At 31.7% G+C, this 23,645-nt stretch overlaps 2 protein-coding genes across 11 annotated transcripts in view; one reads left to right on the top strand and one right to left on the bottom strand.

The window, feature by feature from the left end:
* The window catches only part of LOC140668052 (lachesin), a 236,096-nt gene that overhangs the window by 151,299 nt on the left and 61,152 nt on the right, over nucleotides 1-23,645 (top strand). For all 6 annotated transcript variants that reach the window (XM_072896614.1, XM_072896610.1, XM_072896612.1 and 3 more), the window contains 3 exons: nucleotides 7,406-7,512; nucleotides 20,143-20,350; nucleotides 20,733-20,894. In XM_072896614.1, the coding sequence (XP_072752715.1) occupies nucleotides 7,406-7,512; nucleotides 20,143-20,350; nucleotides 20,733-20,894 (477 nt within the window). The remainder of the gene's footprint in view (nucleotides 1-7,405; nucleotides 7,513-20,142; nucleotides 20,351-20,732; nucleotides 20,895-23,645) is intronic.
* Fuctc (alpha-(1,3)-fucosyltransferase C) overlaps nucleotides 1-23,645 on the bottom strand; it is a 124,493-nt gene that overhangs the window by 10,777 nt on the left and 90,071 nt on the right. Inside the window, exons 1-2 of one of the 5 annotated variants that reach the window (XM_072896605.1) lie at nucleotides 1,409-1,999; nucleotides 932-1,261 (exon numbers count right to left, since the gene is read on the bottom strand). The exons of 1 other annotated variant lie outside the window; for it this stretch is intronic. The gene's annotated coding sequence lies outside the window, so the exon portion shown is untranslated. Of the gene's footprint in view, nucleotides 1-931; nucleotides 2,000-4,113; nucleotides 4,500-14,232; nucleotides 14,378-23,645 lie in introns of those variants that run through there. 3 more of the 5 variants (XM_072896607.1, XM_072896608.1, XM_072896604.1) reach the window with 3 other exon arrangements.

Below are 23,645 nucleotides of genomic sequence, written 5' to 3' on the forward strand. Positions count from 1 at the left end.
TATTCATATGTGAGTACATTTGTTGTCTTTATGTGTGTACTTTAATATAATTCATCAACTTATACTAGATTGAAATATGACAGTTTGAGATTACTTATTTGACATTCAATTTTATTGTTATAATATTAACCACTGTTATATGTGTTGTTTTGACCCTTTTGAATTTATTATTATGTTTTATTTATTTATAATTTTTACAAGATTTCTTGTCAGGTGATTAAAAATTTGCGCGAAAAAATGGACTGAAATATACGATTAAATGTATTTATAATACTTTATTGATTTATTTTTTAAATAAAATTTGCTATCGCGCTAGCCATTATTTACCTTTTTCTCATTTACGTTTTGATTTTGATTTAAAGAACCTTTCTTTTGTGTTTTATTTTTAATTCATTAAGAATAAATATGGCTTGTATGTATGTATTTTTTTACTTCTGTCAAAATTCATAAATAATATTAAAGTAAGATCCTTAATCATGATTAAACTTGATCGATTGAACGTTAACTTTAACATGACTAAATCGTTCTTCACACTTTTTCATAGACATTACGTCATGGATAGTAGGTTCCGTGCCGGCGATTTGAGGTCATGGCTTTTGTAGGGACGCGAGTCTGTGAGAAACTGCGTTAATATTGACAAATTACGCAGTACAAATTTTACACAAGTTCAACACAGCTAATTAACTAACCATTAATATTATGTCAATAGTAAAGAATTTTCAATAAGAGTTTTTTTCTGCGTAATATCAATTCATAAAGTGACGCGATAAACGATGGTCATTTAAACGAGACGTCGAAGGTCGGTTACATAATCGCATCGCTATTTTAATTCTTGCATAGACAAACGCTGCTATGATTCAATGAATTTGCACGCATTTCAATTCGGAGTACGATTTGCATGTAAATTTTTGGTTGAACAGTATGTTTGTACCTTGATGTTTTGCTCGGAGATTAATTTCATTCAATCCTATCACGCCGTGACACGTAAACTGTTTTTCGTCGTTGTGTCCTCAGCGAAGTTTTACTACGATGCAAGACGCACTTTTGCATCCGATTGCGCGTTGTCACGAAATTATGTGTCTCAATTGATTGCATCACTTGCACACCGAGTGACATTTCGAGTTTCACGAGACGTATAAAGCAATGTTTTCCTCAGAGACACGTTTCTTCACGCATGCGCATTGAACGTGGTCTCATTGAAGTACCAAATTCGTGAGAAAAAGGATGCTCTTAGACCCTTTATTCCGCGAAACTAGAAATGCTGTGAAAATTAATAAAAGAAAATATGCGTCGAAATACATATTAGATGGTTGCAAATTTTTCTTTAGATTTACAATATGTGTATATCACGTTTTACATTAAATATATCAATAGTATTAAAAATATTAAGCTTTCTGCGCTTATTCACTTCATGCATCATCCCTGGATTTCACTGTCATTATGCTGCACATGCGCGAGAAAAAGCATCTCTGAGGACAATACTGTTCTCAATCGATTGTATCACTTGCGTGCCGAGTGACATTTCGAATTTTGCGAGACGTATAAAGTCGCGACGACCGTCACTGCTTCTACGACTTGCTGCCTTGAAAGTTGCAACTCGACTGGCTAAACAGAGCGTTAGGCGTTGGGCTCTCTATAACATGTCTTCTTATCTAACCTAGTCCGTCATCAATGGCGGAAAAGTAAAATGCTTCGCGGAATTCAACGTTCCGCTAAGTGAAAATTGCGCGTGAAGAAAATGCACGAGTCTGTATTAAAGTATACCACGAAGGAAGAGAGAGAAAGATATATATATATATATATTTTCTACCGCATATTTTATGACTTCTATGATTGCGGCTGTATGTGCTGATAAATATACAAGGCAACGATTATCTTTATATCTCAACGTAGGATAGATATTCTGTTATTATTATGTAAATAATATACAAGTATATATATATATGTAAACATTACGCAGCAACTGTAAATCGAATGTATATATTGATTCGAAATGTATAACGTCAAATAATATTAAAGTAAATAATGAATATCGTCCTCTTTTATCTTATATACCAGAAAATGCATATACACACATGCGGTTGAATCAGATTTATTTTCAAGTTTATGTGTTTATGTATATTTTCAGGTTTATGTAGTGAGTTTCAAAATTTGACATTATCAAAATTAACATTTTTTTTTTATCGGAAAAGTACAAAATACTATTATGAGAGAGAGAGAGAGAGAGAGAGAGAGAGAGAGAGAGAGAGGGGAAGAAAGAGAGAGTAGTAATTAAATTGTAATATATAATTGTATTATCAAAAAACACTAACATTTATATATCGAAAACATAATAATCTATACATTTAAGAGTTATTGTTTGGATGAAATAAAATTTATAGTGAATATGTTATATCCATGTTAGGAAAAATAATTAAAGCAACGCGATCAATTAATTTTCTTTATTAATATGTATAATTAATTGTTTACAAATATCGTCAAAAAAGTATTGGGTGTAAAATTAAGTTTCTTTTATTTTCCCATCTATCTCTTATTTTCTCTTTAATTAAATATCCTACGCTATTGCTATAACCTACTGCTACCTAGTCCTGTTATATGTATATGCAATGTCGATACGTTTGCCTCACAATATATAGTATATCTTATCGTTAGATAATAGAATAGATAGCAGAAACTAGCATTGTAGTATGTGAACGTAATATTTAAATTTTTAGTTTGGAAAAAGATACATAAACATAAAATATTTTACACACACACACACACACACACACACACGACATGAGCAATATATTTTTGTACACATAGATATTTATTTTGTTGCTTATTTTATTTCGAGAAAAAAATGGGATATATTGACCCGTTAAATATTAAAAAATCCATCAAGATAATGGATGTATTTTAATAAATAATTCACAATTATATATATGACTGCAATGCTCAAATTACATGCAACGATCGTATAATATACAGCGCTTCTGCACAGTGAAAAATAATTTACTTCGTCTTATTATAGAATAAATGTAGATATGTCTGCAAATGGAACTAATACAGATTAATTAGTTACTAAATTTTTATTAAATAATAAAATTAATTATAATATAGTATACAATAATAAACTTTTCACGTATACTATTATATAGTACACATATGCATATCATTTTTGTTGTTTAATTTCCATGATGGTGAATCCTATTAACATACATATAAATGTATGTAAATATGCTGTCAATCTAGAAAACGGCAATATTGATTGAATTTATCTTTTCTCAAAAAATTTATGGATATATATATATGTATATATTTTTTTTTCTGCTTCGAATTTATTTGACTTATAAAAAAGCCGATAACGATGAATAATAATTTTTAATATTGGATATGTAGAGATTTTATTATGAAATTCTATATCTTATCGAAATTAAATGCGTCATTATCAAAATTGAAATTTGTATATTCTGAAAATTATAATGCTTACGATTACGAGATTTTCTTCGAGAAAAGTTCTTTGAGAATAACTTTGTGTAGTATAACTTTGGGTGTTTATATCATTCAATTGTAAACTTCAAGACTTTTATAACTTTAACCGAACGACCATGTTTCTGTATAACATGCTGAATAAAGCAGAGAGAAATATGAAGAAAAATATTTTTTCTTTTTCGTTGCGATTGTAAAAGAGATTAATAACTGAAAGACGAGAAATCAGTAGCATAATTGATTGATTGAAAATAAAAAGTAATAAGTATTTTAACATTTATGTAATATTAAATAATATTTATATTACTCATAATTAATCATAGTTCTTACCAATTGAAAGATACTCGTACATATTTACAAATTATGAGACTTATATTGCCATTAATCTCACTCGGACTCAACACTTTTTTATTTACTATTTAATATATTACAAATAGCACGTGAACGATTTATAGTTGATGTACACGTACGAATGTTCAAACGATGTTAGCTTTTTAATTGGTAACTTCAATTAATTTTGTCGCTTAAACTACTCGAGTACAATATAGCGCATGTGAGGTATTACCCTTTTGGCACCAGAAAGGCGAGGTAATTTGTCTTTCTCGAGCTAAATAATAATTTGAATTCGGAACTCGACCTTACCGTAGTCTCCCATCCGGAAATCCTCCTGGGAATTCCTCCTGGCCACGGCGCCATAAAGCTAGTCGTTGACGTATCCTGCTACCGGAGACGCGTGAAGCTTCCGAAAACTTTATCCACACTAAGATATAGTTCGTGTTACATTTTCCTAGAACACCCTATACTTTTTTTATTAATTTTTTTCGTTAAACGCTCTAGAATATTATTCAAGGGAAAAATACGGCGGCCGTGATGCATAACTATTTTTTTTGCAAGTTGTACAAATTTTTCCATTGATTTCTAGCCTTTTACTTGTTTTTTTTTTTTTTTTAAATTGGGAAATAGAAAAAAATTTGACATATAAAAAGCGTAGAACAAATGAGGTGAAAAGATGTAAATTAGACAATATAAATTATCAATTGAAGATATAATGCACAGCTTTCCTAAAAAGAATCTATTTTGAAATAATTTTATAATTAGTTTTTTTATTATAATAAAAATATTGAATTATGAAATATTCTTTATTTAATTATAGTCAAGGTATATATATTGAATATACACTTTGTATCGTCGCATTTTATAATTCTATGATATAATATATTTAACACTAAGAATTTTTAGATTAATAATGTCAAAGTTAGAAATATTTATATTATATTTTTGTTATTAGTCGTAAGAATGATTTCGATTCATTAGATACGATTATTTATTATAGTTTGTTAATTTTGTTATAAAATAAATTGGAATAAATATAATATTTTACATGCAGAGGGAATATTTTAGATTGGAGTCAAAGTAACATATCTATTGTGCAAGTCGTTCTTTAAGAAATAGGAGCATAGAATCGAGATCCAGTGTCAGGAAAGACGGGATTTTCGCCGAAATGTCGTACGTGTCGCGTTCATAAGTGTGCGAGTGTGCATTGACTTCCGGTCAGTGCAAAATCTCCCGGACCGGAATTGACGGCTGCCCTCTTCCGGTCGAACGGCCAGCCAACTGCCCTCCTACTTCACTCTCGAGTGCATTACTTCCGAAACTTTTTTCGTAAGAGTCGATCGACACGGACACCCACGTACCTAGTCTCTTGTTCTTCTTTCAGCACCTTCGATTTTCTTCGTGTCATCATGCAACATATGTTTTGTCCAAATATTGTACGCGGTCGTTTTGTCAATACTCTCTTTGAATATTATCTTTGTTTATGGAAAAATAATATTGAATTATTACATTAAAATTTATTCAAAATAGCTCATTGAGAAAAAGAGAAGGAAGAAAGAAATATGATTGATTACTAATTATGTTCGAAAAAATTTTTAAATCAATTTCTTTGATATATATTATTGTATACACGCATTCTCTGTATTATGCGTATGTTAAAGTTTTAAAATTAAACTACGTGTTGTAAACATCATTTGCGTGTTATATGATTTGATTTTGCGATGAATCTCGTTTGATTTTTTTCACGAACTCAATGAAATGTGCTTTGACAAATATCGAATTGTCAAAATACTGACGTTTATAAAAATAAAAATCAGGAATGTGACATTTGTCAAGCGGTTGATAAATTCTTTTCCGCAGACCATTCCACAGACGATTTGCGACGCTATTTAAATTTTAGTGCGTATATGATGAGTCCCGATGACTACGCGTTGTTTAAATACAAATACCTTTTGCGGTTTTTACGATTGCACGTAAAGTGTGAAAGAATATGAAGGATTATCCGGTAGCGTCAGTTGAATATTCCAATGCAGGCGGCACAACGGGAATAATAATGATAAAAATATTTTACATTTAATATATTCTGCACAAGCACACTTTCGGTCTCGCGACTGTAACGATATACACGTTTTGGTTCGGCTTTAAACGAGGTGAACGGAGGAGAGGAAGGGAGTATCACCGCTGTATAAATTTAAACTCAAATTCCGTGATGCTCCTGTCTGCATGATAATTGGTCGCGTTTCAAATGTATGTGTGCGTATATTTGTAAAAATTCGAACGCAAACGAGCGGCATAAGCGTTTCGAAATATTTCATGAATATCGCATAAGATTTGGTGCAATATTTACGAGCGGAATTAGTAACGTGATATATGAAATAAATGTGCATTTGTAGCCAAAATAACTTGAATTGACTACTTTTATCTCGATTGCCCGCATGAGTGCAATATCAAGTATATGTATAGTGAGGCTCTGTTTTGATAGTGGCTATAAGCTATAACAATGATCAAATTGCCGTGGACTTTTAATGAAACATACAGTATTTTCATATATAAATACGTAACATTCTCTTTTATAACATTCCATTCAGATATGTATCGATTCAGTTATCATTTGTGTGCATAATTGCGAAACGCGATCTAGTAATGAAATTACATTCCTTATGATATAAAAATTCTAAAAATCAATTCGTTTGGCCGTAGATAATTAATCCGTCCGTACAATGCATATATAATGATATAAGTATTTCTTTTCGTGAAAATCAAATAAACAAGTGGCGATGAAGAGGGGAAAAAAAGTATAAGATAATAAAAATTGATGTAATAAAATTAATTTATCTCAGGCGTGATCATACAAATAGTATGCTTGTATACAAATACTGCAAATTGCAAACATATATTGTGATAACCGTAATAGTGTGTTTAAAAAAAATATAATTTAATTTTGCTGGCGAGAATGCGAGTATGCGAAGGCTGGAAAAAAAATCAGAGTTTCACTCGTATCGGCGTGATATCACGCGTACGCGACACGCGATGGCGGAGGCCCGGATAAATCGATTCTCGCTAATTTATCTTGAAATCTCGTTTATCGGCGCAATTCGGTAGAACAGTCCCGCCCGTTCGAGGATGAAAAATTCACGAGTCGGCCGCGAACGCGGTGAATTTCCTCTCAAGCCCTCAGGAATCGATCAGGCATAATTATCGTTTTATTGACGCCGTCGGTGACATTTTTATAATTCTTCAAACGTCGACGAGTTAATCACTCAAATGCTTACGGCATCTGCATAGTCATTAATTATTAATTCGCGTCGCGCGTCATTTCGCGGATTCGCGAGATTATGAAACGCATAAGATACCAAATGTCACGTTGAACTTTTTCTAGGCTAATAATAGGGAAGTTATTCCAAATAAACAATTCCGGCAATAGAAATAATTCGAAGTTTAATTTAGTGAAACAATGTTTTTACAAATATTGATCAAAGTTAATTGCAATTTGACCGATTTGCGATTTATAGATAAAGCTAAAAACAGCTGCTCAGATGATTAATTATTGTTATGCTATCCGTTAATGTGTATGACTGATAGTATCTTTTTTCTGTTGCAGCGCTCTCCGATCCGCCTATATTTGCCGAGCCGATACCAAATGTCACAGTGGCGCTGGGAAGGGATGTCAGTCTACCCTGCGTCATCGAAAATCTCGGAAGTTACAAGGTAAGACATTAAATTTTTAAATATACATATAACCAAAGGAAGTCGCAAAGCGCGCGATCTAAGCAAACCGCCTTCCTAAGTTTCGCACAGACAACCGGTTCTCCTTATCCCTGTAATTTTCTTCTTCACTCTTGGAGCGTGTTTCCCAACGGTCGGAACTTGCCGTCCTTTACTAAACAGAGTTTCCTCAATTATTTGTTAACCGGATTACAAAGGGCGTGTTACAGCATGGTTTTGTATATATAAAGATATTCTTTACGAAATTCTTCTTTTCTTAACCGCGTTTGTGAACATGAAATGTTAATTTTATTTATAAAACATTGTACATTGTTTTGTCTTATTTTATTTTATTTACGCGAAGCCAAATAAATTTATATTATTATGAATAGTAAGGATGTATTTACTTAATAAAACAGAATGTTAAATTGTATACATATAATCGAAGCATCATGATGTAATCTTATAGATTCAAAGAATACGTGTATCAAATTTCTATTCTTCTATAATATGTTTTTAAAAGGTTGTTGTATCCGATGGAATAATAGCGCGATGTACATATATTCGAGAAAAAAAAAGTATAATAAAATATATTCTTATTATATAACAAATTTGAAAAAGAGAAGGAGAGGAAAAGACTCACGTGATACTAACTGTAAATAGATAGAACATATAAAAAGAGATAAATTGTCTTTCTTATATCTTCAATCTATTTTGCTTATTTAAAATCGAAGAGAGATAGTTCTTCTCGTAAGAAAAAATACGTAATCGCTATCCGGTATACTTTGCGATCTACGGTCTCGCCTGCATTGAAGACCGCTGTTAGGCAACCGTATTGGAAACGCATCAGTTGTCCCGTCAGGAAGCTGGATGCGACGCCACTACCGCCGCATCCTGCAGGCGATCAACGTTACACACGAACAAACATATCGGCAGGCGTAACGAGCGATGTAGTTTCCCGAAGCAAGGCGGGTATATGGCCGCCGAAGGGTATATGAAAAATCGAGGATATCCTTGAACTTCATTAAAAGTTGTCGATCGTAATGTCATTTCCATTTTGTTCACGGATCAAATCGAAACAGCATGCCTAGTAGGTGTCAAATCGGGACTATATATAAGTTACTGTCATTTTTATGACAATTCAATTTTATCAGCCAGCGATTTTACATCGTGCTAGTAAAGGAAGAATGTATATATGTACTTTAAAGTAACAGATAAGCGATCTTATATATTTATGAATAAAATATAATTATGCAATAATTATTTTTGTGTATAACTATAAAGATTTTTTCCTTTCGAATAAAACAAGATTAAGTTAAACGTATTTTGAACATGCATAACTCTGTGATTCATATCAGGAATCAACGTATCACAAATGCACTTCATCTCCTCTTCTTTCCTAGTATGTAATTATTTGAAAGGTGTATTTGTAGCCGGATAGACATGTCGTTCCGTTAGTTAGAAAATTGCATCAACCACGCGATTACGAATCTCGCATGGACAACCTTGAGCGGAAAACGGGACCGATCGTGAATCGATCGTGAGAACTCTGGTAGCATATTATTATATTACAAAGTTTACTAGCCTCTGTATACAGGCTGTTCCAAATCTGCTGAATTGTTTACTTGATGATTCTCGAGGTGAATTTTAATCGACGAAAAGATTAACGTCCTAATTAAGCTTCTAAAATATACGTGTAAAATATGTAATTACTGAAAATATTATTTTTAAGAAAAAAAAAAGCAAATTATATTCTTTAAAGAGAAAAGAAATAAAACATTATCAGCCATTTTTAGTAAAATTTTTAATTAGAACCTTAGTCAGCTTAAGATGCTTAATATTTTTATTAAAATTTGGAAAGTTGTGACATATCTATATCGCGTTGATTATAAGACATCTCGTGCATAAAAGTGGTCGGTTTATTGTTAATCCTACATGTATAAGGAGGGGATTGCATGCGCGCGGACCAGTTTGCTGGGCAGAAGATGGTTATTAGGCGAGAGCAACCGCTCCGGAACCGCCGCATGACTCGGCGAACTTTCCAGACGATAACGCAAAGGTGGAAAATCACTGATATATCAAGCGCAGGAACCGGGAAATTGAGATTGCATCAACTTCTCCTACGGCTATTAAGAATGCCATTAAAGTGATACGAAAGGCGATGTTCGCGTGTAAGCAAACGTTTTCCGATCGCGCGCGTCGTGTCGTTCACCGATAAGCGCCTTCACGAGAACGGCTCGCCGCGAGTTCCTTACGCGATATTGAATAAAACGGTAATTTTTTTTCTTCACATCGAGACCGAGTTTCCGCGCTTCAACACCACCGTCACATCGGTGTATATCGCTTTGTCGAAAATTTATCGAGACATCACTCGCGCCGAGACATCTCTTCGAGAATAAATTCTCCGCTTCTCCGAGCTCGTGAAAGCAGCCTGGGAATTTTCCGTCTCTTTAACGATCGTGAAAATAGACTATTGTGTGGTACCGGGGTATTTCTTCCTTCGAGCTGTACGCAAAATAGTTTCCATTTCGGCTCGGCCGGAATGGTACCGCAACAGTTCGATTTCACGAGAGATAGCGAACATTCCTCGATCATTCGTTGTTTGTTTTCGTCGAGACTATAAAGATTTTGATGTATTGATTTTTTTTGAAAGATTGAAAGATTGAGATATTGATATAAAGATAAAGAAGACATATTTAGCTCGTATTTAGCGACTCGTGTTAACTTTTCATCCAGTAGTTTTCAGACCGTTAAATTTGTTGCAATATCAAAATCGTCGTTTCTTTTTCTATAATAATACAAACAAGAATTTGCTCTTTCTTCTGCTTAGTAATCATTTATTTGTTTAATCACAACTTTGTAATCTATTTTTTTTAAATAGAACTCTTATATAAACTAAAACTTTTATCTTTGCTTTATACATATATCTCGACATTATTGTTTATTACATTATATTGTGACTTATACTATATATTGTATTTTAAATATCATTGAGAATTCTTTCAACAGTTATCGTCTTAAACTTGTAAAATATTTATTCGCAAATGTATCTAATCTATTCGACACATATATTTTTACATAAAGTTTAAGCGACATAGAGAAATAATTTAATTTTCTAGGTTGTAAATTGCCTTAGAGGAAGTTTACATAGTCGACGATAGTAGGACGCGCAATCGTTTTTTCTTCAAATTCAAAACAGGTAGTCCGATTACGAAGAGTCTCGTTAGAGTCGACATTTCGAGAGCGCATAGCCGCACATTGCAATTCTCGGCCGAGCCCTTTGATCAAAATGCCAGAAAATTTCATCTACCGCGTGCCAAAGTTTCTCCTTCTCTGTCCTCTCACTACGCTTTACTGAAACTCGAAGAAATCGTATGACTTCGCAAATTTTCCAGATTTAATTATGCCACGAAGACCTTTCCGTGCTGAGGGAATTGCCTCTTTGACCCTTTAGCGAGATGAATTGCGCGGTGCTGGCCGAAAAATCGTTTCGAATGAATGCATAGCGCTAATTCACACGTAGTGATAAAAATGTCTGGACCCGCGAGTGTGTCTTGATTTCAACGGTGTCTATTACCGTCAAGTCTCACTGACTATTCGTAAAATTATGATTCTCTTGTCTGTGAAAATAGCATTTCATTTAATGAATAATTACATTTACCAAATGTTATTACTTCGTTCTGCGCGTCTGCTTCAACTATTTAACAAGACAATTATGACTAAGGAAGCACTAGAGAGTTAAAAGCAAATTTGTATTGTATATTCATATTGAATTTGTGAAAAAAAAAATTATCAAAATTTGGTTTTTACGTGAAAAATTTATTTTGAAAGAAATATACGGGCACGTTGTCATAATATTTAAAATTATTAAACAGAAAATATATGATTAGCCTGTGTGTATCCATATATAAAAAATTTGAAATGTGTAACTATTATATACATAAATATTTTCTGACAGCTGTTTCGGATTAATAGTAGTGATAATATTAATTAAAATTAATTAATTGAAAGTATATATAAAATATATTTGTCTCAATGTTTTCTTATCAAATATAAAATATAGCAGCAGTCATATATAACGTAGCACATTCTTTTTAAGCCTTATATGTTAAGTTGTTAATGTGTAAACTGAAACAATTATTTAAATGTTGTAGATATTTAAAACAATCGACAAATGTGTTTAGTAATAAAAGTAGTGAAAACCAATTTTATACATCTATTATAATATTGTTTCCATTTATTATAACATTATCTGTTAATATTATATTTAATCTGTAAACAAACTGATTCAACATTCGACATTCAAATTTCTGAAAAATAAAAATATTTTTGTTTATATATTCAATATTTTAATATAATATTGAATGTGTAGTACATATTCAAAATTCATCTATTATAGTAAAGAAATGAAAATTTTATGCAAGTGAAAAATCCTTATCTTATAAATATTATCAATTTTTTTTAGTACATTTACAAATTTAGCACTTGAACTTTAGAAGGCTTTGTTATGAATCGAAAAACATTTAAAAACACATGTAATAAAATAATTTATTTTTAAAAAAGTTGTATTAAAAAATCTTGAAAATATTCTCTTTACTTGGAATTTTGAAGAAAAATTTGGAAAATCAAGAAATTTTAAGAGAATTTTTTTACAAAGTTTTTTTACTAAATTTAAGTAGACACCCTGCTATTATTTGCTTTAGTTAATATTAAAATGCAGCCCTCTGCTCGTAGAAATAATAACTTTAATTTTATGAATCGTCGAAAAAGATACGACATTCCCTTCAACTGAGTCAGCTGTTGCTGATTGAAAGACATTAAAGAGAGAAATGTAAAAAGACTGGCTGACTTTCCCTCTGCGAAATCACACTCGACCTAATAGCTATCGCAGTAACCCAGTATTAGAGAAATATTTTTGCAAAATTGATTAAAACAATGTACGGTCAATGTAGTACCCGTTCTCAATAGAGAATCATCATCAGAGCTGTACGAGTCCGACGTAACTCGTGTATGTTCTAATTCCATTGTTCTGCTTTTATGCCAAGCTCTTTTCTTGTTATGTTCTCGAACATAATTCGTTTTGCCTTTTTCTGTACATTTTTTCTTTCAACCAATTTGGCTGCTCTCTCCTTTTCCCTTTCTCTCTAATTTACCCGAAATAGCTTTCATCCTTCTCTCTTTCTTCATCCTTTCTCTAGTATTCTTCGTTCTTCTTTTGTTTTACCTCGATTACGCTGCATTTTCCTTTTCCTACCCTCTGCCGCTCCTTTCCCTTTTTCTCTTGAATAAATTCTGGTCTACTTCACTTTCTTGTTCCTTTCCAGTTTTGCTCTCCGAGCCACAACCCCTCTGTACTTTTGAATTTTGCCCCACGGCCATCGTCGCGCATGCAACCACGCTCAACTACCGTAATAGCACTTGAACGGGACCAACCGCGTATCGTTTACGACCCTGTAAATTTTCCTGCGGAATTACTTTGCGAAGAAATTTAGAAAGGCGTCGGCGTTAATTAGTGGTTAATTAGGAGTATACCTGGCCGAGCGGATGATGCTTTATTAAAAATCGTTAATATCTCGGATCCTTTGCGCTGAACGGTGAAAACTTCGATAGTTGATAGATTCGTCGGATGAAACTCTCGGGTAATCTTGGCAAGCGTGCCAGTAAACTTGGTCAACGCTGTTTATGTTTTTGAAGTAAGCGAGAAATAATGTACAAGCTGTGCATCGTTTATTCCGTTAACTTTATATAAATTCTCTGACGGTATATTAACTTCTTTAATCTTATATCAAGAAGTATAATTTTATGAAGAATAATGAAAGATAATCGGCTGCTTTTTTCCATAACTCATAGATAATATCAGTTTTAAACTCAAACATGGAGAACAGAAGGAATGATAGAGCGTAGAATCGACAAAAAATTTCTCTTTTGGAATTATCTGTGACTGGTTTACCGTTTTTATTCTTTCTCTCTTTCTCTCTCTTTCACTCTCTCTATCTCTCTTTTTGAAGGCAAATCTCTCATGAATTATATACGCGTATTATACTTGCTCGAAACTTCCGTACTATTGACTTCGCGCGCGGCTCTCACGATATATTTCACGATTAATTCCTCGACGCCCAACGATAGCAAGCTGAACTATCAAAATTATTAAACGACGAACAACTCAGTTGCGGCTCGCGCCCAACATCTTGCCGTAACGACATTTCCTACGTGTCCGTTGCCAACAGTTTAATCCGATTTCACTCGAAACGTTGGTGTCGTATAATAACAAATAACAAGTTGCTTTTATGATGAAAGATTTCATAGGAGTCGGGATGTTAAAATCGATATAGGATATTTTTACAATATCGTATATAATAAACATAAAACTTTCAAAAATTCGATCCAAATCTATTATATATTATTAATACTAATAGAGAGTTATGAGACTGATGCTTGATATTAATATAATAAAAATAAAAGTAAAGTTGCAACCATGAATTTTGCTTACATAACAATTACGCCATTATTATATTATTTGAATATTATTAAGTCATATAAATATTATTATTTAATCTTTATATTGTCTTCTATATCACAAAAGTGTTCAGAATATTTTTTTACATTTACTCAATCATTTAAAAAATGATACGAAATTATAGTTATTAGGTTAAACATGCTTATATAAATACAGAAAAACTAGTTTTTCAATATCTTATGAAATATAATTAAAATATAACTTACTGAACATGATTTGACACTTTGTTTAAATCAGCGAAGTCATCTTAATTATAGTATATAATGTACGCTTCCTCGCGATTACACTTTCCAGTTGGACACTGTTATACTGCAGCTGTGTTGTATTATAGAATGTAGAAGAATAAAACTAGCCTATAGTTTTAACTTAGACTTAACTCTAACTTATTTATCAGCGTTTCTATCATTGTGCAAATATGTTCGTTTCCTTGACTTTAATCACACACATATATTCACAAACACGTATAATGTTCGTGAAACATTAGTCTTATCTAATTATATGCAATTTCTCGCCGATTTACAATGAAATATTTTTACAAAATTATTCTATAGCAAATGTAACATTATGTAACATTATGTAACATATTTACAAAAATTACAATTACGAACTTTTATAATATGTAAATAATTTTGCATTTTTATAATTGATAATAATATGCAAATATATATAGAATGACGCCAAACGTTTCAGTCAAATTTCGTGATCTAATAAAAGATTTAATTTTGAACAAAAAATTTTCTATAAATATAGGTTCAAAAATGACTTCTCTCAAAAAGTTAACGCCCAAAAAACCTAACCTGTAAAATCATGATTTCTTAATACATTTTTCGAGGCGTTTTGTTAAACAAAATTATCGAAATAAAAATTGTAGAAAATTAAAATATCTTTCAAACAAAACTAAAATATTTTTATCACGTTCAGATTTTGAGATAATTAGTTTTAAATGTACAAAAAAAAATGGTTTTTCGATACTGAAGATTGAAAAATACTCTTCTCTTAGCTATTATGATCTTAGCTAATTTTAATGTGTGTCTTTTTCTACTAAAAAAAATTTACTTTTCTGCATTGTTTAAAAAAATCTTACCATAGCTATAACTTTTTATAATTTTCCAATAAAAAGTTTCCTATAAACAAAGATCCAAAACTGTTTCCTTAAGAAGATACCTTAAAAAGTAAAAATCTGTTTTAAAAGTGTTTTAGTCACTAATATTTTATAGAAGCATTTTTGGACCTACATTTATAAAAAATGTTTTGTTTAGAATTAAATTTCTTATATCAGATCACAAAGTCTGGTTGAAACGTTTAGCGCTACTACTCTATTTCAATACGCACACTAATATATAGCTTAATAAATATATTTTATTTTTATTATACACATTAAAGATTGCTTAAATATTTTACCTTATTTCAATTTTTCTAGAAATATATTTAGATGTTATCTTTAAATTATAATTTTAATTATATAAATTATAATTTTTCTGTTTTTATCTCTTTCTAATTTAAAAGCTAAAGAATTTTGTATAATTTTGCTTTATTATTATTATGTATATCTTTCCTTTCAGTTTTGATTTGGAAATTTGTTATTGACTAAAAATAATATAAATATTAATTTTTGTTAGCGTAAATAAAAGAACAACCAATCTGTTAAAAACAGATTGCATTCAACAAAGAGTTGAAATCATTTTATGGCATAAAAGTCACTATATAGTTTCTATATTTTAATTATTGCGTATCCTCTTATCAGCTTTTGGGCTGTCAATCGATCGCGAAAAAAATCCATATATGTATAAAACGAATGCGAGAATTAAGCATAAAAGTGATCGGAGCGAGGGATGAACGTGTGAATCTAGATTGCATTGAATCATCCATCGTACTGTCAATAGATAACGATACGTGCAAACAGAATCTTCGTGCGTTAGTTAGATAAATCATACGTAGGTATAATTGTAAAAGCTAGATATCCATATCGCAACCTGTCACGATCACTACAGATTTGTTATAATTTAGAGTTGATCGTTTCTCAATATTTTGTATACATATCTATATTTAATGTTCGCACCTGCGATAATATAATTCTTTCTTACAAATTCGTGTAAGTCGTGAGTAAATATCATATTTCCGTACAAATATTATTTTATCACATAATTCCTGATATACTTTCTATATTTGAGTTATATAGATAAAGCATATAAAAATGTTGGTGACTCAAGTTTTTATACAACATGTAATTAGTTGGAACTTTATCATCGCGGTGGGATATCTATTACGTGATAATATTTTACGTTTAACGGAAAAAGAGATATCCAGTCGAGACTAACTTTGAGCCACTGCCAGGATTTTCAATGGAACTTGCGATCAGCGGGAATTTCTTGTCGAGACCGTTCAAGATCGATATATAATATCACAAGTTCACGTATCGCAAAGAAATATCCCGTTTTAAGGAACCTTTTTATTCGATCGTCAAAGCACAGGGACTGTTATTTTTCTATAAACGTGACTTTCGCCATTAAGTATCTCAATCATGTTGATATTACTTACGGGCAATGTAGTTTTTTTTTTTTTTTTTTTTTTTGTTTGTTTTCTGTTTTCGGTTTGAAGTCATTCATATTTTTTGTTAATAATTTAATTTTCGAGACACTTCGACGAACATATTTATATAAGCGAGTATCATTTTCCTGCACGTTCTCGACGGCTTCTTTCCTCTTCGTTAGAACTTAGAAGCCATCCGCGGTGCGTGACTACGAAAGTTTCTCGTATCGCGCTACGGTGACTTTTCTGAGAGATCTTGGGGGAAGGTAACTTTCCCAGTGCATACCTCTCGGTGGGTCTTACTTATAAACCGTCGTGAAAATTGCCCCGAGAGATGTAGCTAATGTAAAACTTATTAATCTCGAAAGTTTGTATGGCATTATATAATGATCAATTTATAATCTCGAAGATAAGCTATGAAGGAAATTGATTTGTAAATTATCAGGCGTTAATTAATACGAGAAATGATTGAAGCTGTTATTCGTATGATAATCTTGTATCGTGCGTTTTGGTTTCGTTTCTTTATTTTTTCGTTTATTTTTTTTTATAACTATGACATTGAAAAATCTGTCGGAAAGTGAGACGACCATGTCCGTTTTCGCGTGACGGATTTCAGAATTACTCGCAAGCTGCAGCAAGATCTGACGAGTTCGTAGATTCTCAGGAACTGGCAAATCCTGTTGGCAGACAAGAGCTTCTGAGATCCGCCACCATCCATCTTCTCAGCTCTTCGTTAGGAGAACCGTCAGTGGCGTCTGACTGTTTAAAGAACTTTCCCAGGATGTGCTGTGATTTCCGTACCTGAAACTTTTGCTTATCCGAGAGCCGACGAAAAGGAGAAGCGGTACATAGACGAACAATTCTAGACGGAGTTGCTGCCGAGTTCCTACATGAAATACCGAGGGGAAAAGAATTCAGGAGTAAAACGGGAAACACCAACTTCTAAATGTAAATGTCTCGTCGGATTTAGATTCGCGATTAAGCATAATTCGTTTGCTGAATAACCTCAAATAAAATTACTTTTCGTGTCGTATAGCAAACTGTGGCAATAAATCTAATACTGTTATCTAAGCCATTTATGTTCCTGGTTATAAAGTTTTTGCGCCAAACAACTATTGTGAAACTTGCGTCATGAAATATGTCTTATTATTTTGCTCTTTAATTAATTAAATGTATCACGCTTGAATTTCTTGTCTTTGTAAGTCTGTTTGACTTGCAAATGGACAAAATATATACTCTTTTGAATTAATATATGATTCCAAAAATATAGTTTCCGAGAATTAGAGAAATATCGCTATGATATATTTTACATGAAAAATGTTGCATATGGTATAACATTTCGAATAAAATTTCAAATATTTCGCCTGAGTTAAATGAAAACAAAAAAACAGAAACGATACAATTTTTATTCTATCCGAATGAGTTGTTCTGGCTTAATTTGTGGAAATACATGTATATGCTGATAAAAAAAACGGAAGAAACGCCATTTCCGCAGACATGTGCCAAATAGCGATAACAAATCTAAAAGGAAATAATAATCATGAGTAAACAAATTATTCCATAAAATTGTGATTCACAATTAATTATAATATTCGCTTAAATCACATGTTTTCTTCAGTTATTTAACTTGTATTATTTTATAATTGTAAAATACAGTGCAAAATCTTTAAATTTCAATTTTGAAATCTTCTTTATTAGAAATTCTCAATCATGATCAATTTTTTATTAAACTTAATTAATTATAAGTTGATAAAATTTATAATCATGTGAGATTGATATGGTATAGAAACTAAATATTTCTTGTTAATAAAATTAAGACGAATAATATAATAACACAATATATATATATATCAGCACAATAATAATAGGTTTTATATAATTTTAATTTGTGTTAAAAAACTTGGCAATATACAACAATATTTATACGTAAAATAAAATTATAATTTCTCGTTGAAAAGTTATTTTTTTAGATTGTAACTAAAACAAATCCTTTGTGTGAAAACAAAGGATTCGCAGATTCTGTTTCATTCTTTCAGGATAAAATCGCGTTTAATGTCGTTTCGTAAATAGATAGATAGAAAGGAAAATGCTACTGGGATAAAACAGTAACCAAGCTGGATGGTTTCTTTGTCTCATTTATCAGGATATCAAGTATACTTAAAAGGAATTGGAAACAAAAAAAAAATCAAGAATAGTGAACGTTATCAAAGTGTTGTTTCGAAATTGTGGTCAGACGACGAAGATTTAAAATACAGGGTTAACTCAGAAGTCCTTGAAAATATATAAGCTTCGCGAAATGAACTTCGTCAGTGGCCTTAATTAAAAATTATCTTTACGTAGCGTAAAATACCGATCAAAATAATAATGTTTATCCATTCCGATCGTGCATGTAGAGTATTACGTTGCGACGCAATCGTCTTTTTCTCCTTTGGTCGAATTGATTGATATTTGTGAGCATATTTGACGACAATGTTTGCGCTGTTGACGAAAACGAGATCGACAAGTTAAACGTTGATCGTAAAACTCGTGTCGCGATTCACATCGGCGATACATATTGGCGGTGCGCGAGATGAAGAGAATTTTTCCCTGACAAGAGAAACTCGGTCGCGCATTTCGGGAACGGTGCATGATGTGCTAATGTGAAAATATTCAATATAGAAACGTGGCGCGATAAACGGACGGCTGCTTCCTGTTTTTATGAACTCGTATCTGTTGGAAATATATTAAGCGGCCGCGATAAAATTTTCAACGAAGGTTGTTCAACTCTTTAATGTCATATCTTGGATTTTAGGAGATGAAATATATAAACTTGCATTATATTTAATAACAGTATATATTTTATGAGATTTCAAGTTTTTTGTTTTAAAAAATAATTTTTATATTTAGTAATGCCTTTAATCGAATTAAATGAAAATATTTATATTATTTAAAACATGAGAGATACGCTTCTGCAATACATACATATATATGTTTATATGCAATAAGTTATAATAATAATTTCAAACATAAAATGCAAGAGTGAATGCTTTCTTATTATTAAATTTCACGCGAATTTTTACTTTCGCATTTTATACTATTGTTTATAAAATTACTGTTTGTAAAATTGTAATCTGCTAATGCAAACTTAAAATATTAAACTGAGACATATTATATAAAAATTTATTTTATTTTATAAAAAGTATATACATTTTGTGAGAAAAAGGGTAGAGAGAAAAGAAAATATTCTTGATATAATCATATAATTGATATAATTAACTCTTATTCCGTACTGATGGATCATTTTTGTCTGTGATTTTTCTAACAACGTCAATTTTTCGAAAACAAATAATCATAAAATAATATATTTAAGTAAATTATTTTTCAAATTTATTATTTTAGTCTTTATTTAGAATGTTCAAAGAAGGTATATATATTTTTTCAGATTTTTTAAAACACTTTTACATATTAATAAACTTATCGAAAATACGCTGACCCACCTGTACAGTTAGAAGGTGCCAAAAATAACAATACAGAGTAAGGGTTAATAATAATATGCTTTGATATAACAATATGCACAATTAAATACTTATTTTTTTTTTTTGTTTCAGGTGGCATGGATTCATGTTGGTCGTCAAATGCTGCTAACTATTCACAAACATGTAGTCGTGAAAGTACCCAGGTTCTCTGTGTCGCATGACAATCAAAAGACATGGCTGCTTCATATTAGTAGCGTGCAACAAGACGATCGAGGTTATTATATGTGCCAAGTAAATACCAATCCAATGATAAGTCAAGTGGGCTTTCTTCAAGTCGTCGGTAAATATTATTTTATAAATTTCAACTAAATGATTTTCTAGATTTTTACTATATTTCTTTTATAATAATTAATATAAAAAATAATAAAGACATAAAAGTTTATAACTAACTATGCTAAAAATAAAAAATTATATTAATAACTAAATTGTGTATATGTGTACTGTTTTTTTTTTTTTTTTTTTTTTTTTTATTTTGAACTTTATATCAAATTTAATTGTGTGTTGTGATAAATATAAAGAAAATTTTATTACTTTACATTTATCCGAAACTGACATGCGTTTCAAAGCACGCATTTAAATGTAACGTTTAATAAACATATTAATTATATAATACGTTGCTCTGAACTTTGAATAAAGAAGCTCTTCCATCATACATGTTCCAGTGCCACCAAATATATTGGATTCTCTTTCTACGGAGAGCACCGTGGCAGTTCGAGAACATCAGAATATTACGCTCACATGCAAGGCCGATGGATATCCACCTCCGAAATTAATGTGGAAACGAGAGGATGGTCAAGCGATAAGCCTCAACAAACATAGCAAAGGTATGTCAGGATGTTCTTCTCTGTCTTCTCTTTTTTACCGTTGTTCCGTTGTAATTTGAATCATTCTCAATTTACTTTATACACTTGGCATATCGGAAATCTATCTTTACGCGTTGCTCTCTTGATATTTTGCATGTATTTCAGTTATTTTAGTTAGCGCAACGAGATGTACGATATTATTCGTGATAAAAAAGATACAAATTACGAATGAAAGCTTTTGCATGTGATATTAATCAGGTTTATCTTTGTCGTATATTATTATGTTATTTTTCCGTTTGGACAATTTTTCATTTCACTAAAATAAATAGTTACCTTTTTTACACACAATATACTGTTATTAATTTTATGTAGATATCCATCAAAATTTAAAAAATATTTTATTTAGTCTTACTATTTTGTATATATTTTTATCTCCTAATCACTTTGACGATAGAGATATAACACTATATCTGTAACATTCGAACATTTAATGTTGTAACGTCTTGCGCCGAATTACATATTTGTTTCGTACGTTCGGAGAATTTTCTTCGTTCGTTTATGTAAGAAGTTAGAAAACGATTCCAACGAGTTTTCCTTTACTATGTCTTGAGATCTCTTGTCTACGTGAATCGAAACTTGGAAGCACTTTTACAAGGGGAAACGAGCGTATTTGTAATGCAGCTGAAGTTCAATGCGGAAAGTAATTTTTGGTATGAGGATATTCTTTCGTATGTTTTTCTTCAAGTCAGACCTCAGACCTCAGACCGAGTCCCACGAGTCGTGGCATCGACGTCTCGCGCGAGTAACGGATCGGTAGACGTTTGCTGAATCGAAGAAATTCCAAATGAATTTTCATCAATTACGAGCGTAGATATATGTATGGATCGTACCAGCGGTCCGACATTAAAATGCGTTGAGAAATGCGGAGTAAAACTGAAGAAAGTCGCATAAACGTCCTTCGCGTTTTAACAATTCTTTGTTTTTCTGACAATTTATGATCCGACAAAAAGTGTATTAACCTCGACTGTAATAAAAAAAAAGTACAAATAGCTTTAATGAGAGGAGAAACATTTTGATGAGTATTGAGTGATTCTGTAAAAATAAATATGTATTACTTAAATCTGTACAGTTATTTAAATTTATAAACAGATAAAGTATGTTAAATATTACTCAAATGTCAAATCCTGACATATAACATATAAATGCGCAATGAGAAAATCTCTTAACGTGGATAGCTAATTGTAGTAGATAGATAATGTCGTCATTATTAAATAATGCAAATTTTTCCATGGTGACTTCATTTTAAGTGGATTTAAATTTAAAACACGTCTTTTATGCCGTGATATTTTTTTATGTGACAAGTTATGACTTTTAACAGGATTTTATTAGATTCTCAATAATTACTTGTTTGCGTGTTCTTACAATCGATCCGCAACATTTTTCCGTTCTGCTTTCGCGTGATTAATATTAAAAAAATAAGATATTTTTTATAGAAGCTTACAAAAAAGATACTATCAGTTTCGTCAAGTTTATATCACATTTTTTTTATAAAGTTTTTTTTTTTTTTAATTATGCGAAAACAATTTTCTTTAGCGGTAAAATCATCTATTTCATTCATATCATTTTAATGTATTATGAATTACAGGTCGTCAGGTATCTAGAATATTGCGATAATTCTAGATTCAAGTGGATTAAAGTGATCTTTATTTAACATAAATATTTCATGATTTAAGATGTTAAATAGTCGTATTAAGTAATCCGTATTAATTAAAGTGTACATATACTCACACACTTAATGTTTCGCGCGTACACCTGCTCTGAAATATTACGAGAAATATTCATTTCACTCCTCGAAATGAACCGTTTTCACGGGAGAAACAATTAATTATTGAGGTTAAAATTACGATACCGCGAATTCAACCTCGAGAAACTGCGAAGGCAATAAATCGCGGCAATGATGGCTCGTAAAGCACGGCTCGTTTATCTAATATCTCTACATTGTGCCCCCACGCGTGTTATGTCGTTATCGTCTTTGCACGTTTAGCGTTAAACCTCAGGATAGAGAGAAAGAGAGAGAGAGAGAGAGAGAGAGCAAACTATACACGCGCCATCGGAGAATGCCCAGAGGGTGCTACGTTCATGGTAAAGCAATAAAGTGCGATAAACTGTGTAAGTTTCTACCCACCATCAGTACTATTAGCAACGCAATTATCGCCCGTTTTCTGGCAGTAAGCTATCTTTGGAACTCTATATCTTTTTTTTATTTATCTAAACACGATGGAATTTCTTCATTTAATAATTTCGCAGCTAATGTCACACATCGTTTTCGTCTAACGTGAGAAAGTCTTCGAATTATAACTTGATTAAATTTAAAAAAAAAAAAAAAAAATTGCGATTTTTTTACCTTTCTTATCGCGTCATTTCCAAGAATGTATGGAAGATTAACGATGCGAGCATACCGTTGCGTCGGGATTGAATAATAATATTATTTTTCAAAGTGAACTAACATTATTTTTCGTATTCGGCAACACGCTATCGATTTGTCGATCAAATACATATCACGTTCTCTCTTGTGAAAACGTGCCAGCGGGAAATCTTCAGTGGCCGCAACCTTATGAGTTATTGCAGTCAAGTGCGATAAACTTCGGGGTAGGTTCGCCCTCCAGCGTAGATTGGTAAACGCAATTATCCGTTTTCGCGATTCCTTCCGTGCCGTATTGTGGCCGTTTGCCGCGTCTCGTGTACTCAGATACATGGAGAAACGACGGATCC

Source organism: Anoplolepis gracilipes, chromosome 7 (assembly GCF_047496725.1).
Source record: "Anoplolepis gracilipes chromosome 7, ASM4749672v1, whole genome shotgun sequence".
In the NCBI taxonomy this organism is placed as follows: Eukaryota; Metazoa; Arthropoda; class Insecta; order Hymenoptera; family Formicidae; genus Anoplolepis; species Anoplolepis gracilipes.